The sequence below is a fragment of the Neomonachus schauinslandi genome, chromosome 8, assembly GCF_002201575.2.
Source record: "Neomonachus schauinslandi chromosome 8, ASM220157v2, whole genome shotgun sequence".
NCBI lineage: Eukaryota > Metazoa > Chordata > Mammalia > Carnivora > Phocidae > Neomonachus > Neomonachus schauinslandi.
This window is the reverse complement of record NC_058410.1, coordinates 43,302,336-43,314,519: the sequence shown is the minus strand read 5'-3', so window position 1 is coordinate 43,314,519 and position 12,184 is coordinate 43,302,336. Positions and strand designations below refer to the sequence as shown.

Sequence of the window (12,184 nt, the reverse complement as noted above, 5' to 3'; positions counted from 1 at the left end):
CTATTCAAATAATAACACTGAAAAACTCTATATTAGAAAAATTATGACTTACATTTTTCTGATAATGTATTTTACACAGGCCATATATGATATAAGTGGTTTAAAAAAATCTGTTGGTTGACAGTTGAATCTAGCCACAAACACATATTTACTCCATATTTCTGTAAAACGACTATAGGTAGCAAGAAAAAAAATGTTCATCCTTATGATTATTTAAAATAACAGCACGTTATATAATACTGATACCTAATATTTTTAAAAAAATGACTGCTTTTTAGAAAACATTTGCAAATAGCCACAGCAAAACTTATGAATATAAGGTCCATTCATTCATTCAGTCAGTCACCCATTCACCAGACATCTCACTGTGTGTCACCAAGTGCTAAATGCTACTCGAGACACTGGAGATGGGCCACGTGGTGAGGAGGAGAGCCAAACAAAGCAACTCTCTGTTCTCATGGGGGTTAAATTCTAAGGGGCTAGACAGACAATAAGCAAATCAGGAAATAAATATGTAACCCACACCTTGAGAAAGAGCCTGAGACGAGTTTTCAAGGATGAGCTCTTACATGCTAAGTGGAAAATAAAATAGAGCAAGGAACGAAGGGTGATGGGGAATTTTGTATTAATTTGTCAAGGAAGCCATTCTGATAAGGTGGTAACTGAGCAGAGACCCAAATGAAGTGAGGAATGTGGCACAAAAACATTGGGGAAAGAGATGGACCTGGGGGGTATTTTGCTAAGTGAAGCAAGACAGATAAAGACAAATACCATACGATTTCATTCACATGTGGAATCTAAAAAATAAAACAAATGAACAAAGAAACAGAGCAGGAACAGACCCATCAACACAGAACAAACTGGCGGTTGCCAGCCTGGAGGAGGGTGGAGGGATGGGGAAAATGGGTGAAGTGGCGTAAGAGCTACAGACTTCCAGTTATGGGAGGAATAAATCACAGGAATGAAAGGTACAGCCCAGGGAATATAGAGTCAGTCAGTGGTACTGTAATAACGTTATATGGTGAGGGACGGTGGCTACAGTTGTGGTGAGCATAGTGTGATGTATAGACTTGTCCAATCACTATGTTAGACACCTGAAACTAACGCCACATGGTATTAACTATACTTCAATTTAAGAAAATTAAAAACAAACAAGCAAAAAAATCATCAGGGAAAGATTTCTAGGCAGAGAGAACAGCAACCAGAAAGTCTGAAACATTCTAAAAAGTCCCAACACGAATTTGAAAAAACCTAGGCTTTTTCAAAAATATTGGAGGCTCTCCTGTAGCTGAAGTTCTCTCTTTTCTAAGCTTCTTTGAACACTCAATCCTAGTGACTGCCTGCTCCCCTGGACTTCTATAGCAGAATTTAACTGGTAACTGACACTTTGTTTTGGTGGTGGGCCGAGTCTGATCTCCTTGACTGGACTGTAAATTTAAGAACAAGGATCATACTTAATGCTATTTCTGCCATCAACTCCCCATCTCTACCCTACATGCCCTGCTGTTGAACATATATTGGCATTTTTTTTTTTTTTTTTTACAAATTTATCTTTTAAGAGAGAAGGAGAGAGAGTTGAGGTGGGGGCAGGAGGAGAGGGAGAGAGAGAGAGTCTCCAGCAGACTGCCCATTCAGCATGGAGTCAGACTCGGGGCTTGATCCCAGGACCCTGAGATCATGACTTAAGCCAAAATCAAGAGTTTGGGCGCTTAACCAACTGAGCCACCCAGGTGCCCCTGTGTTGGAATCTTAATAAGATATTTGAGTAATCAAAAATGTATATGCAAAATTTTTTGCAATTTAAAGTTTTTAATGAGAATTGTTTCTTTGTCAAGATTCTCTGGGTATGGTATGGATTCACTACTAGGATTAATAATAATCACTATTATTTCAGTTTCCACCCCACATATACAAAAGCTTACTTAAAAGGAGAAAAACGTAACAAATGAGGAGATATATTAAAAGGCTTTATTCACAATAGAGAAATTTTACAAATATAGTTTTTAAAAATTATGTGTCAATCTATTATGTTTTCCATAACATTAAAGATTTATAGAAAGTTGGAAATGACAGAATAGACTTATGTACAAATTTAAAACAATCAATGAAAAGAATGGGTACTATATATGAAGGAGTCATGACAAACATCATTGAGTTCTATAAATTTCATACAACTTATATGTGTAATATTAATTGTGCACAGTATACCAAAAACATATGCAGAAACACAAACTTAAGTGCTATTTTAATTATTCACCTTTCAGGATGTGAATACATATGTAAACTTAACTGCACAGTTTTGCTGAAAATGAAATGAAAGACAGTGCCTACCTAAGGACTTCAGTTATTTAAAATAATTAACACAAAATATAAATTTAATTAAATTACATCACCATAATATTCTCTTATTTTGTATACATTTTTGGTGTTTTGGGACGTAGGTTAAAAAATCCATGTTCTAGAATTGAAAAACTTTGATCTTGCCATTGGCAGAACAAAATGTAGTACAGTCATCTTGCCTATTTATATCAGGATACAAAAGGTACATTATAGAGCAGTGTGTACACATGACCTGATTTTAATATCCTATCTGCTGCAGAAATACGCATCACCTTTGTGCTCTTTCAAATCAAATTGAAAATCAAAGAAAATAAAGTAATTTAAATTGCTAGTCCAAGGACATTCATGTGAAAATTATCATATAAATACATATGGCCCAATTTTTGCAATAATCTCACACGTTGCTTTTAAGTCCTGGGAAAAAAAGAACTCTCAACTATCCATTCATTTCATAAGGTGAGCTGAAGATATGAGTGGAAGGAGTTATTCTGGGTCACAGGAAGTCATTAACATTGCAATAATGATGCACTAAAGGATCTTTTTCATTTACTAATTTTATTAATTTTTTCTTTGACATAAACCAATGTACAATATTGAAAAAAGAGCAGGTCACACAGGTGGTCCTTTTAGACAAAGGAAATCTTTTGAAACACTTTCAAAAGGTGAAACAGCTAAAAACAATTGAGTCTATTGAGATCTAAGAAAATAATTAAAAAACATTATGTTGAAGCATATGAAATTGCTGATATTGGACAGTTTCTCAACTACAAGCACAGCAATTCCATATGCTTCAGCCTGATTCGCAGGGTTGCACTGAGCTATCTGACCACTCTAGGTTGAAAATGCAGGTGCTCCAAGTCTCTGTTCCTCAGTATATGCATCATCACATTAGCCCTTTCTAGGAATATATATATACATAATTCATATATATATTTCACATATATGAAATATGAACTAATATGAGAAAGCACAAGGTGCCACCAAATGTATTCTTGAGAAAGCCACTCATATCTCAAAATAATGCTTATTGTTAATGAAGAATCATATAATTATTTTGATCTGCTATACAACTGTGGGGGATTAGGAATGTCTATTCCCATATATTGCTTTTAAGCTGGAATCTCTGTGTTGAGTTTGACCAGACAAAATGTACTATATTCTTATTTGGCCTGAAAGTTTATTAGATTTTCTTCAATTGACCATGAACAGACACATTAGCAAAGCTTCTTTCAGAGTTAAATCCTGCTTTCACAAATTGAAATGAAATAATTTCCTACATTTGAGAAAGGACCCTTTTCAAATCTGAAAAAAAAATGTGGACCAAATGTAATGCTTTTTTTGAGAACAAGAAAAAAACCTTAAAGATGAAATACAAACTAAAAACCATGTTAAATACTCACCCTTTCTTTAGAGAGACTCAATTTCTTCATATACCCCGTTAAAAGCAAAAGCTAACACATGAAAAGTTATACTGTTTTCTTTCAAAAAATATAATTCAGTAATAGCAGAGCTCTGCAAAACTTGAAAGCTCCATTCGTGTGGTAGGGGATGGAAGAAATTAACCAGGACATGATCCAGAAATGACACAGGGCATTTAAAGTAAAATTTGAGAACTAATTCACAAATTAGGAAACACTAATATAATTAACCAACAAAAATATACTGTGGTTCCAATGAAATGAGGTCAACATGAGATGATCCTTTTGGGAATGACATTCTAATTTGAATTACAATATGAGTGAAGTATTTTAGAAGACATTCTATCAAATAATGATAGACCTGCATAAAGAGGCTGTCTGTCACAGTTATAAGATCTGTCTCTGGTGGATAGACAAACCAGATTAACATAAAATTGAAAAGGAAAAAGCTTTTTTAATATTTAATTTATTATTATGGCTTTTTGCAACATGGCAAAACATTACAGCTTAAAGCAGACGTCATCTCCTCATAGAGGAGGAAAAAGTTTTGCAGTCAAATCAAAATTGTAATTAAGAGGTCACTGGTATACCATTTTATTCAGTGTAATAAAAATGATATACCTTCATGAACTCCAGAGATTACTTAAAAAAAGTAAATACCTGTGATCCACTGACTGAATAATAAAGGATATGATAAGGAATTTAGGTCCATCTATGCCTATGAAAATAAACATAAAAGACTGCAAAACAATTTTAGAACTTAGAATAATCACAGGCCTACTGATAAAAATTCATCATGTGCCTGAATACCAGAAAAGGAATTATTAAGGTATGCAGTGAAGGGAATGGAGCAGAGTAAAATATAAAATGTCTTTTTATTTTTCATTGACTTCGACTTCCTTTTTATTCGTACAGAGTACAGGGAGAAGATGTGCCTCGGTATTGAAGATCCAGTGTTCCAGTGGAAGTAGATCATCATCAGAAAATATTAAGTACAAATATCTGGAGAGAGAAACATGAGTATATGAGGCCCAAGAGACCGTCAGGCAGTGAGAGCATAAAGACAGCAACGTCTCCATTCATCTTATGGAGAATCACGGACAAGGGCCAAGTATTGCAAAACCCTGAGGCGATACAGTCACGAGTGTGGAATAAAGAAGCTGCTCTGTGCTCGGGTGTTGGTGTAGGAAAACCTACTAAGCAGTCCCCAGGCATCAGACTTATATAATGACTGGAAACACAGGTGCAAACATGTGCCACGCATGGAGAGTGACCTTTGGAAGCAGGCACACTTGCTCTTATTTATTAGGTGTTCGTGATAAAGTCATCTGCAAAGAAGATCTGACCAGGTACCTCAGCCCCATACTTTTGGGATACATTTTACTTACTTGAGTGTTTCTGCCAGGAAGAAACTCTGCTGCACATCGTCATAACTCTCGTGTCTGAGGTAAACATCCCTTAGGCCTGAATAGCCTCCATTCACTCGGCAGTGATTTTCCAGGGCCTAAGTTACCGGAAGAGGGAAAAAATGGTCACATTTCAATAAATTGCTTGTCACCAATTTTTATTATGAAATTGCCAAATTGAAATAAAATAAGGATTCAAATTGAATGATACATGTGGAAGAGTTTCAGGCAAAAATTAAAAAATAACACAAAATGCAAATGCATATAAAGCATGAAAAGTTGGGGCGGCTCAGTCGGTTAAGCGTCTGCCTTCGGCTCAGGTCATGGTCTCAGGGTCCTGGGATCGAGGCCCGCATCGAGCTCTCTGCTCAGCGGGGAGTCTGCTTCTCCCTCTGTGCTCTCCCCCCCTTAAAGAAATAAATAAAATCTTTTAAAAAAATAAAGTATGAAAAGTTAAAGGGTATATAGACAATATATCTCATCTAATTAGAAACACTTCTACATTTAATTATGAAATAATTTTTCAGTGTTTTTTTTTTTTTTTTTACCATTTCCTCCTGTGGTCTAGAGCAGGGTTCGTCAAACTATGGGTCACAGGCTAAACCCAGTCTGCTATTGATTTTGTAAATAAAGTGTTACTGAACCACAGCCATGCTCATCTGTTTACATATTGTCTGTGGCTGTTTTTTCATTACAATTGCAGAGTTGAGTACAGGCAAACCTCGGAGACATTGTGGGTTTGGTTCCAGACCACTACAATAAGTGAATGTTGTGATAAAGTGAGTCAAGTGAATTTTTTGGTTTCTCAGTGCATAGAAAAGTTATGTATAGTGTCTAGTATAGTCTAGACTATACTAGAGTCTATTAAGTGTGTGGTAGCATTATGTCTGGAAAACAATGTACATACCTTAATTAAAAAATACCATTGCTACAAAATGCTAAGCATCATGAGTGTTCAGTGGGTTGTACTCCTTTTGCTGGTGGAGGGTCTTTCTCTGATGTTGATGGCTGCTGACTGATCAGGTGGGTGGCTGTCGAAAGTTGGGGTGGCCATGCCAATTTCTTTAAATAAGACAACAGTGAAGTCTGCCATATCAGTTGACAGTTTCTTTAACAAATGATTTCTCTGCAGCACACAATGCTGTTTGACAGCATTTTACCCATGGTAGCACCTCTTTCAAAATTGGAGTCAATCCTCTCAAACCTTGCAGCTGCCTTCTCAACTAAGTTTATGTTAATATTCTAAATTCTTGGTGGTCATTTCAACAATCTTCACAGCATCTTTACCAGCAGTAGATTCCATCTCAAGAAACCATTCTTTGCTCATCCATAAGAAGCAACTCTCCATCTGTTCAAGTTTTATCATTGGATTTGGCAATTTAGTCACATCCTCAGGCTCCACTTCTAATTCTAGTTCTCTTGCTATTTCCACCTCATCTGCAGTTACTTCCTCTACTGAAGTCTTGAACTCCTCAGAGTCGCCCGTGAGGGTAGATATCAACTTTTTTCAAAGCCCTGTTAATGTTGATACTTTGGCCTCCTCCATAAGTGATGAATATTCTTAATGGTATCTAGAATGGTGAATTCTTACCAGAAGGTTTTCACTGACTTTGCCCAGATCCATCAGAGGAATCACTGTCTAGGGCAGCTATAGCCTTATGAAATGTATTTCTTAAATGCTTAAAGTCAAAATGCTCCTTGAACCGTGGGCTGCAGAGTGGATGCTCTGTTAGCAGGCATGAAAAATCCATCTCATTGTCCATCTCCATCAGAGCTCTTGGGCGACCAGGTACACTGTCAATGAGCAGTCATATTTTGAAAGGAATCTTTTTTTGCTGAGCAGTAGGTCTCAACAGTGGGCTTAAAATATTCAGGAAACCATACTGTAAACATGTGAGCTCTTATCCAGGCTTCGTTGTTCCATTTATAGAGCACAGGCAGAGTAGATTTAGCATCATTCTTAGTGCCCCCAAGATTTTTTGAAATGATAAGTGAGCACTGGCTTCAACTTCAAGTCACCAGCTGCATCAGCCCCTAACAAGTGAGTCAGCCTGTCCTTTGAAGCTTGGAAGCCAGGCATTGACTTCTCCTCTCCAGTTATGAAAGTCCTAGATGGCATCTTCCTCTAACAGAGGGCATTTCATCTACACCAAAAATCTGTTGTGTAATGCAGCCATTTCATTAACGATCTTCGCTAGATCTCCTGGAGAACTTGCTGTAGCTTCTACATCAGCACTTGCTGCTTCACCTTGCCCTTTGATGTTATGGAGATGGCTTCCTTCCTTAAAGGTCACGAACCAACATCTTTTGTTCTGCAGATTCCTCACCTCTCTCAGCCTTCACAAAATTGGAGAGAGTCAGGGCCTTGCTCTGGATTACGCTGTGGCTTAAGGGAATGTTGTGGCTGGTTTGATCTTCTATCCGGACCACTAAACTTTCTCCCTATCAGCATGCTACTTTCTTATCATTCCTGTGTTCACTGAGGTAGCACTTTTAATTTCCTTCAGGAACTTCTCCTTTGCATTTACAATGTGGCTGCTTGGCACAGGAGACCTTGCTTTTTGGCCTTTTTTTGTTTTTTTTTTTTTTTTTGGCTTTTGGCTTTTGGCTTTTGGCATGCCTTCCTCACTAAACGTAATCATCTGTAGCTTTTTTTTTTTTTTTTAAGATTTTATTTATTTATTCGACAGAGAGGCACAGCGAGAGAGGGAACACAAGCAGGGGGAGCGGGAGAGGGAGAAGCAGGCTTCCTGCTGAGCAGGGAGCCCGATGCGGGACTCGATCCCAGGACCCCGGGATCATGACCTGAGCTGAAGGCAGTCGCCTAACCAACTGAGCCACCCAGGCGCCCAATCATTTGTAGCTTTTGATCGAAATGGAGAGATGTGTGACTCTTCCATTCACCTGAACACTTAGAGGTCACTGTGGGGCTAGTAACTGGCCTAATGCCAGTATTGTCATACCTCAGGAAATAGAACGGCCCGAGGAGAGAGAGAGAAACGAGGGAATGGCGAGTCAGTGGAGCCATCAGAACACACAACATTCATCAATACAGTTCTCTGTCTTATTGGGGTGCTGTTCGTGGCACCCCAAAACAATTACCGTAATAACATCAAAGATCACTGATCACACGTCACCCTAACAAATATAATAGCAGTGAAAAGCTTGAAATATTGTGACAAGTGTCAAAATGTGACAGAGATATGAAGCAAGCAAACGCTGTTGGAAAAATGGCGCCGACTAGCCTTGCTCGACATAGGGTTGTCACAAACCTTCAATCTGTAAAAAACAGTGTCTGCACAGCACAGTAAAGCAGAGCACAGTAAAAGGAGGTCTGCCTGCAGTTGCCTATGGCCCCCAAGCCTACTTCCCTCTGGCTCTTCCAGAAGATGCTTGCTGACCCCTGATCTAGAGAGACTGTTAATGTCAACTGGGATTATAAACCCAATAACTGAGAAAGTGTAGTGGACCAAAACCAGCTGCTGCTACACCCAGAACATCTTATTTTGTAAACACTGATGGTGGAGTACTAATTAGTGATATTGGTCACAGATATCAAAGAAGAAAATGGAAAGCGGTGAAAAAAAATGTGGCTGATATCTATTTCTAAAATATGTTTTTCCTTTCTTTAGTATGGGATGGAAGAAAATGGGATGAGTCAATTTCTTAACTGTCTGGAGAGAAACGATCCTACATTCCTGAAGTTTCTCTGACTATAATGAGTATTTGGAAAAGAGATGAGTTGGGCAGTGTGGGAATGAAAATTTAGGTAACAACCAAACAACTTGCAGGCTACATGAACAAAGAAAATACCTCATGATTTGGTACCTTTTAAAAGCCACTGGGAAAATAAGATCAACTTAAAAACTGCTTTGATTATATTCTCTGTTGTAGACAACAAACCAAGCCGGGGGAAAGCTTGCAGAAAGGAAATTTCAGGTCCTATTATTTTTTTTCCTTCCTTCCTTTTTTGATAGAAGTTCTTTTTGATTAAAAAGTCAAATACCAGATACATTGGAGTAGGCCAAAGATTATTTGTAAAAAAGTAAAAAAAACCCAAACAAACCAGGATTTAGAAGAAATGGACAAATTTGTTGTTATGGAACATAATTAAATCCTACTTCCAGACATTTCCTAAAAAAGATTTTAACAACAAAACTTTTTCTTATTTTCTTCCCTTGAAGTTCTTTGGTGATAAGCTAATGAGAGGACAAGGCAGGCACGATAAACTGCCAACTCCTCTCTCCCACAGAAATTTCTATAAGCTCCTTCTTTCAATCATAGGGAAAGAGTTGTTCTGTGGTATGGACAATGCCCAACCGTTTTTCCTCTCTTCAGTTCACCCTCATTCTTCTTCTCACTCAGTCTTAATGTGGTGAGTCAGAGTTGTCCAGCACGCGTTCTAACATCTCAGAAGAAGGGGCTGAATCCTGGCCCTGGACTCCTTAACCGGGGCCTCCGATATGCCTGGACCCAGGCAGTGTCCCTTGGTTCAACATGGGGTTGTTATGAGAATAAAACAAGATGAAGACACGCTTCGCAGAGTGACAGGGATCTTTCAGAGGTTTAGAGAGGCCTAGCTACTTTTATTTTTTGAGGCTTTTGGCAAATTAAAAAAAAAAAAAAAGGGGAAAAATGCCAGGGGCCTTTTTTTTTTTTTAACTTTTAAAAAATGAAAAGCCATCATGTCAAATATAAATTTTAAAACTTTAGGAATATGAAGCTGGGGATAAGCAGCCCTCCTGGGCACCCATCACAGGCCCTGGCTTTACGGTATCTCAACAATGGAAGCAGTCATGTATTTATGCTGCATAGTCTGATGAGAACGTCATTTTACTGCAATCTGTTCTTGGGACTCTCAGACTCTAGGCATAGGACCACCTCGATTTTACGTAAATGCTTACATTATTAGTGACCATATGTGGCTGGGATGCGCTAAGAGCAGAGAAAAGAAAAACAGGAAAATGTTTACAGTTACTGGAACTCTAAACAAACCCAGACCCCAAGGGACTGTACCTCTTTAGGGGGGAGAAAGGTAAGAGAATAGCGAGCGGCATGAGTTAAATCGTTAAGTCAGAAAGGGAGAGAAAAGAATTCTCTTATCTTTAGGTTAAAAGTGTTAGAATAATGGCTGATCCATGGAGATTTCCAAGAGTGGACTCTAGGGAACAATGCTCATAATAAGGCTGAATGGTTGAGTTTGGTCTGAGTTCATAGGTAGAACCTAGCAAAACAGACATATCAAAGAGTCTGGAAACAGGGATCAAGCCTGGGGAGGGAGAAGCAGGAACTGAGAAGACAAATCACTTTCTGAGAGCCAGAATGTCCATATAGCAAAGGTCAGATTTAGGAGACTAGAAAAAATTGTCTGTGTGGAAAAAGAAGGACAAAAAATCCCTATATAAGGCTTATCTGCTACTGTGGACCAGGGGAGACATCATATAATCCATACCTACCTTTATAGACATTGTATAATCTATAACTACCAAGACATATATGAATACATAGGTATAATTTAGAGTAGAGCTTTATCAGAATATTATCCGTAATAGGGAGGAGTTTAATGAAGTTTTCATGACATTATTGAGAAAAACAAAAGAACTATGAGGTAAATGTTATTTTTGCTACATAGATTCACAAGTGTGTAAACATCTGTGATTAATGGATTGTTGGTAACCTGCGGAGAAGTTTCTAGTACCCTATGCTGGATTATATAATTTCATGTCTTGTTTGACATTATTATTGTGTTCAGCGTTACTATTCAGAAATTCAGCTAAGACACGGAAAGCAGGTTTATCGTATGAGTGCAAGAAGTCTGGAAAGGGAGTGCTTCGTTAGAAGATGGGAAGATGGCTGACAAATACTTTACAAATAGCAAATGTGGTTGAACACAAGGGTGAACAAAAGAGATGTCTCGACAGGAACTAATACAGTAGCTAATATCATTTGACCACAACTTCGATGTAAGCCAGGGGTTTTACAATCCACCAAAAAACCAAGTTGGACCATCAGCTGTGGGAAATAACACTCAGAAGAGAGGTTATTGGGTCACACTGCTCAGCCCTGAGAGACCACACACGTCATGAGGAGGTGGAGGGACATGGTGGATGAGGATGGACCAGTGGGCAGAACGTGCTGTCTTCAGATAACTGAGGAGCTGAAGTGTAGAAGACAGAAGGGATTTTCCCTCAGTACCTCCAGAGCACAAAACACTGTAAATTCTGGTTTCAAAAGGAGTAAGTTTCTAACACTTTCAGCCATTAAAAAATGGAATTACTTTATTAGTAGTATATTCTTTTTTTAAAACCACAAAGTCCTTGAATTGATGAGGAATAGCCACCTGGCAAAGATGATAAGGAGGTCTTTTCTTTGAGGGAAGGCTAGTCTATGTGTTTTAGTTTGGGTTCCCCTAAAAATGGAGCATGAGGACAAGGGCCAGATGCAACAAGTTTTTTTTTTTTTTATAAAGATTTTATTTATTTATTTGACAGAGAGAGACACAGCGAGAGAGGGAACACAAGCAGGGGGAGAGGGAGAGGGAGAAGCAGGCTTCCCGCTGAGCAGGGAGCCCGATGCGGGGCTCGATCCCAGGACTCCCGGATCATGACCTGAGCCGAAGGCAGACCGCCCAACGACTGAGCCACCCAGGCGCCCCATGCAACAAGTTTTTAAGGGAGGTGACATCAGGAAGGGAATGAGCAGGGCAAGTGAACCGGGGGAGGGAGAAGAGCCCGTGAAATGTGCTGAGCAGGTGACAGCTGTGGGCCGTGAAGGCTCTCTCCCACTGGAAACCCTCTGAGGAATCATGCAGAATGCATCTCAGAGTTATTCTGCAAAGGGGGAAGACTGGGCTAGCTGTTCATCAACTCTGAGACCTCACTGGTTCAGGACTGCCCCTGCGGACTTCACCTCTCCCACCTCCCGGACCACAGCCAGCTACCTGGGAAGAAGCTCAGAGCCGGGGCAGCTGGGAAGCACGGGGGGGGGGGGGGGGGGGGGGGGGGGGGGGGGGGGGGGGGG

General features: G+C 39.2%; 1 protein-coding gene across 1 annotated transcript in view; it reads right to left on the bottom strand.

Moving 5' to 3' along the window:
- Window positions 1–1,953: 1,953 nt before the first annotated feature.
- The window catches only part of MAN1A1 (mannosidase alpha class 1A member 1), a 165,480-nt gene continuing 155,249 nt past the window's right edge, over window positions 1,954–12,184 (bottom strand). The window contains exons 11-12 of the mRNA XM_021693679.1: window positions 5,147–5,262; window positions 1,954–4,760 (exon numbers count right to left, since the gene is read on the bottom strand). Coding sequence (XP_021549354.1) covers window positions 4,634–4,760; window positions 5,147–5,262 — 243 coding nt within the window. The 3' untranslated portion in view covers window positions 1,954–4,633. The remainder of the gene's footprint in view (window positions 4,761–5,146; window positions 5,263–12,184) is intronic.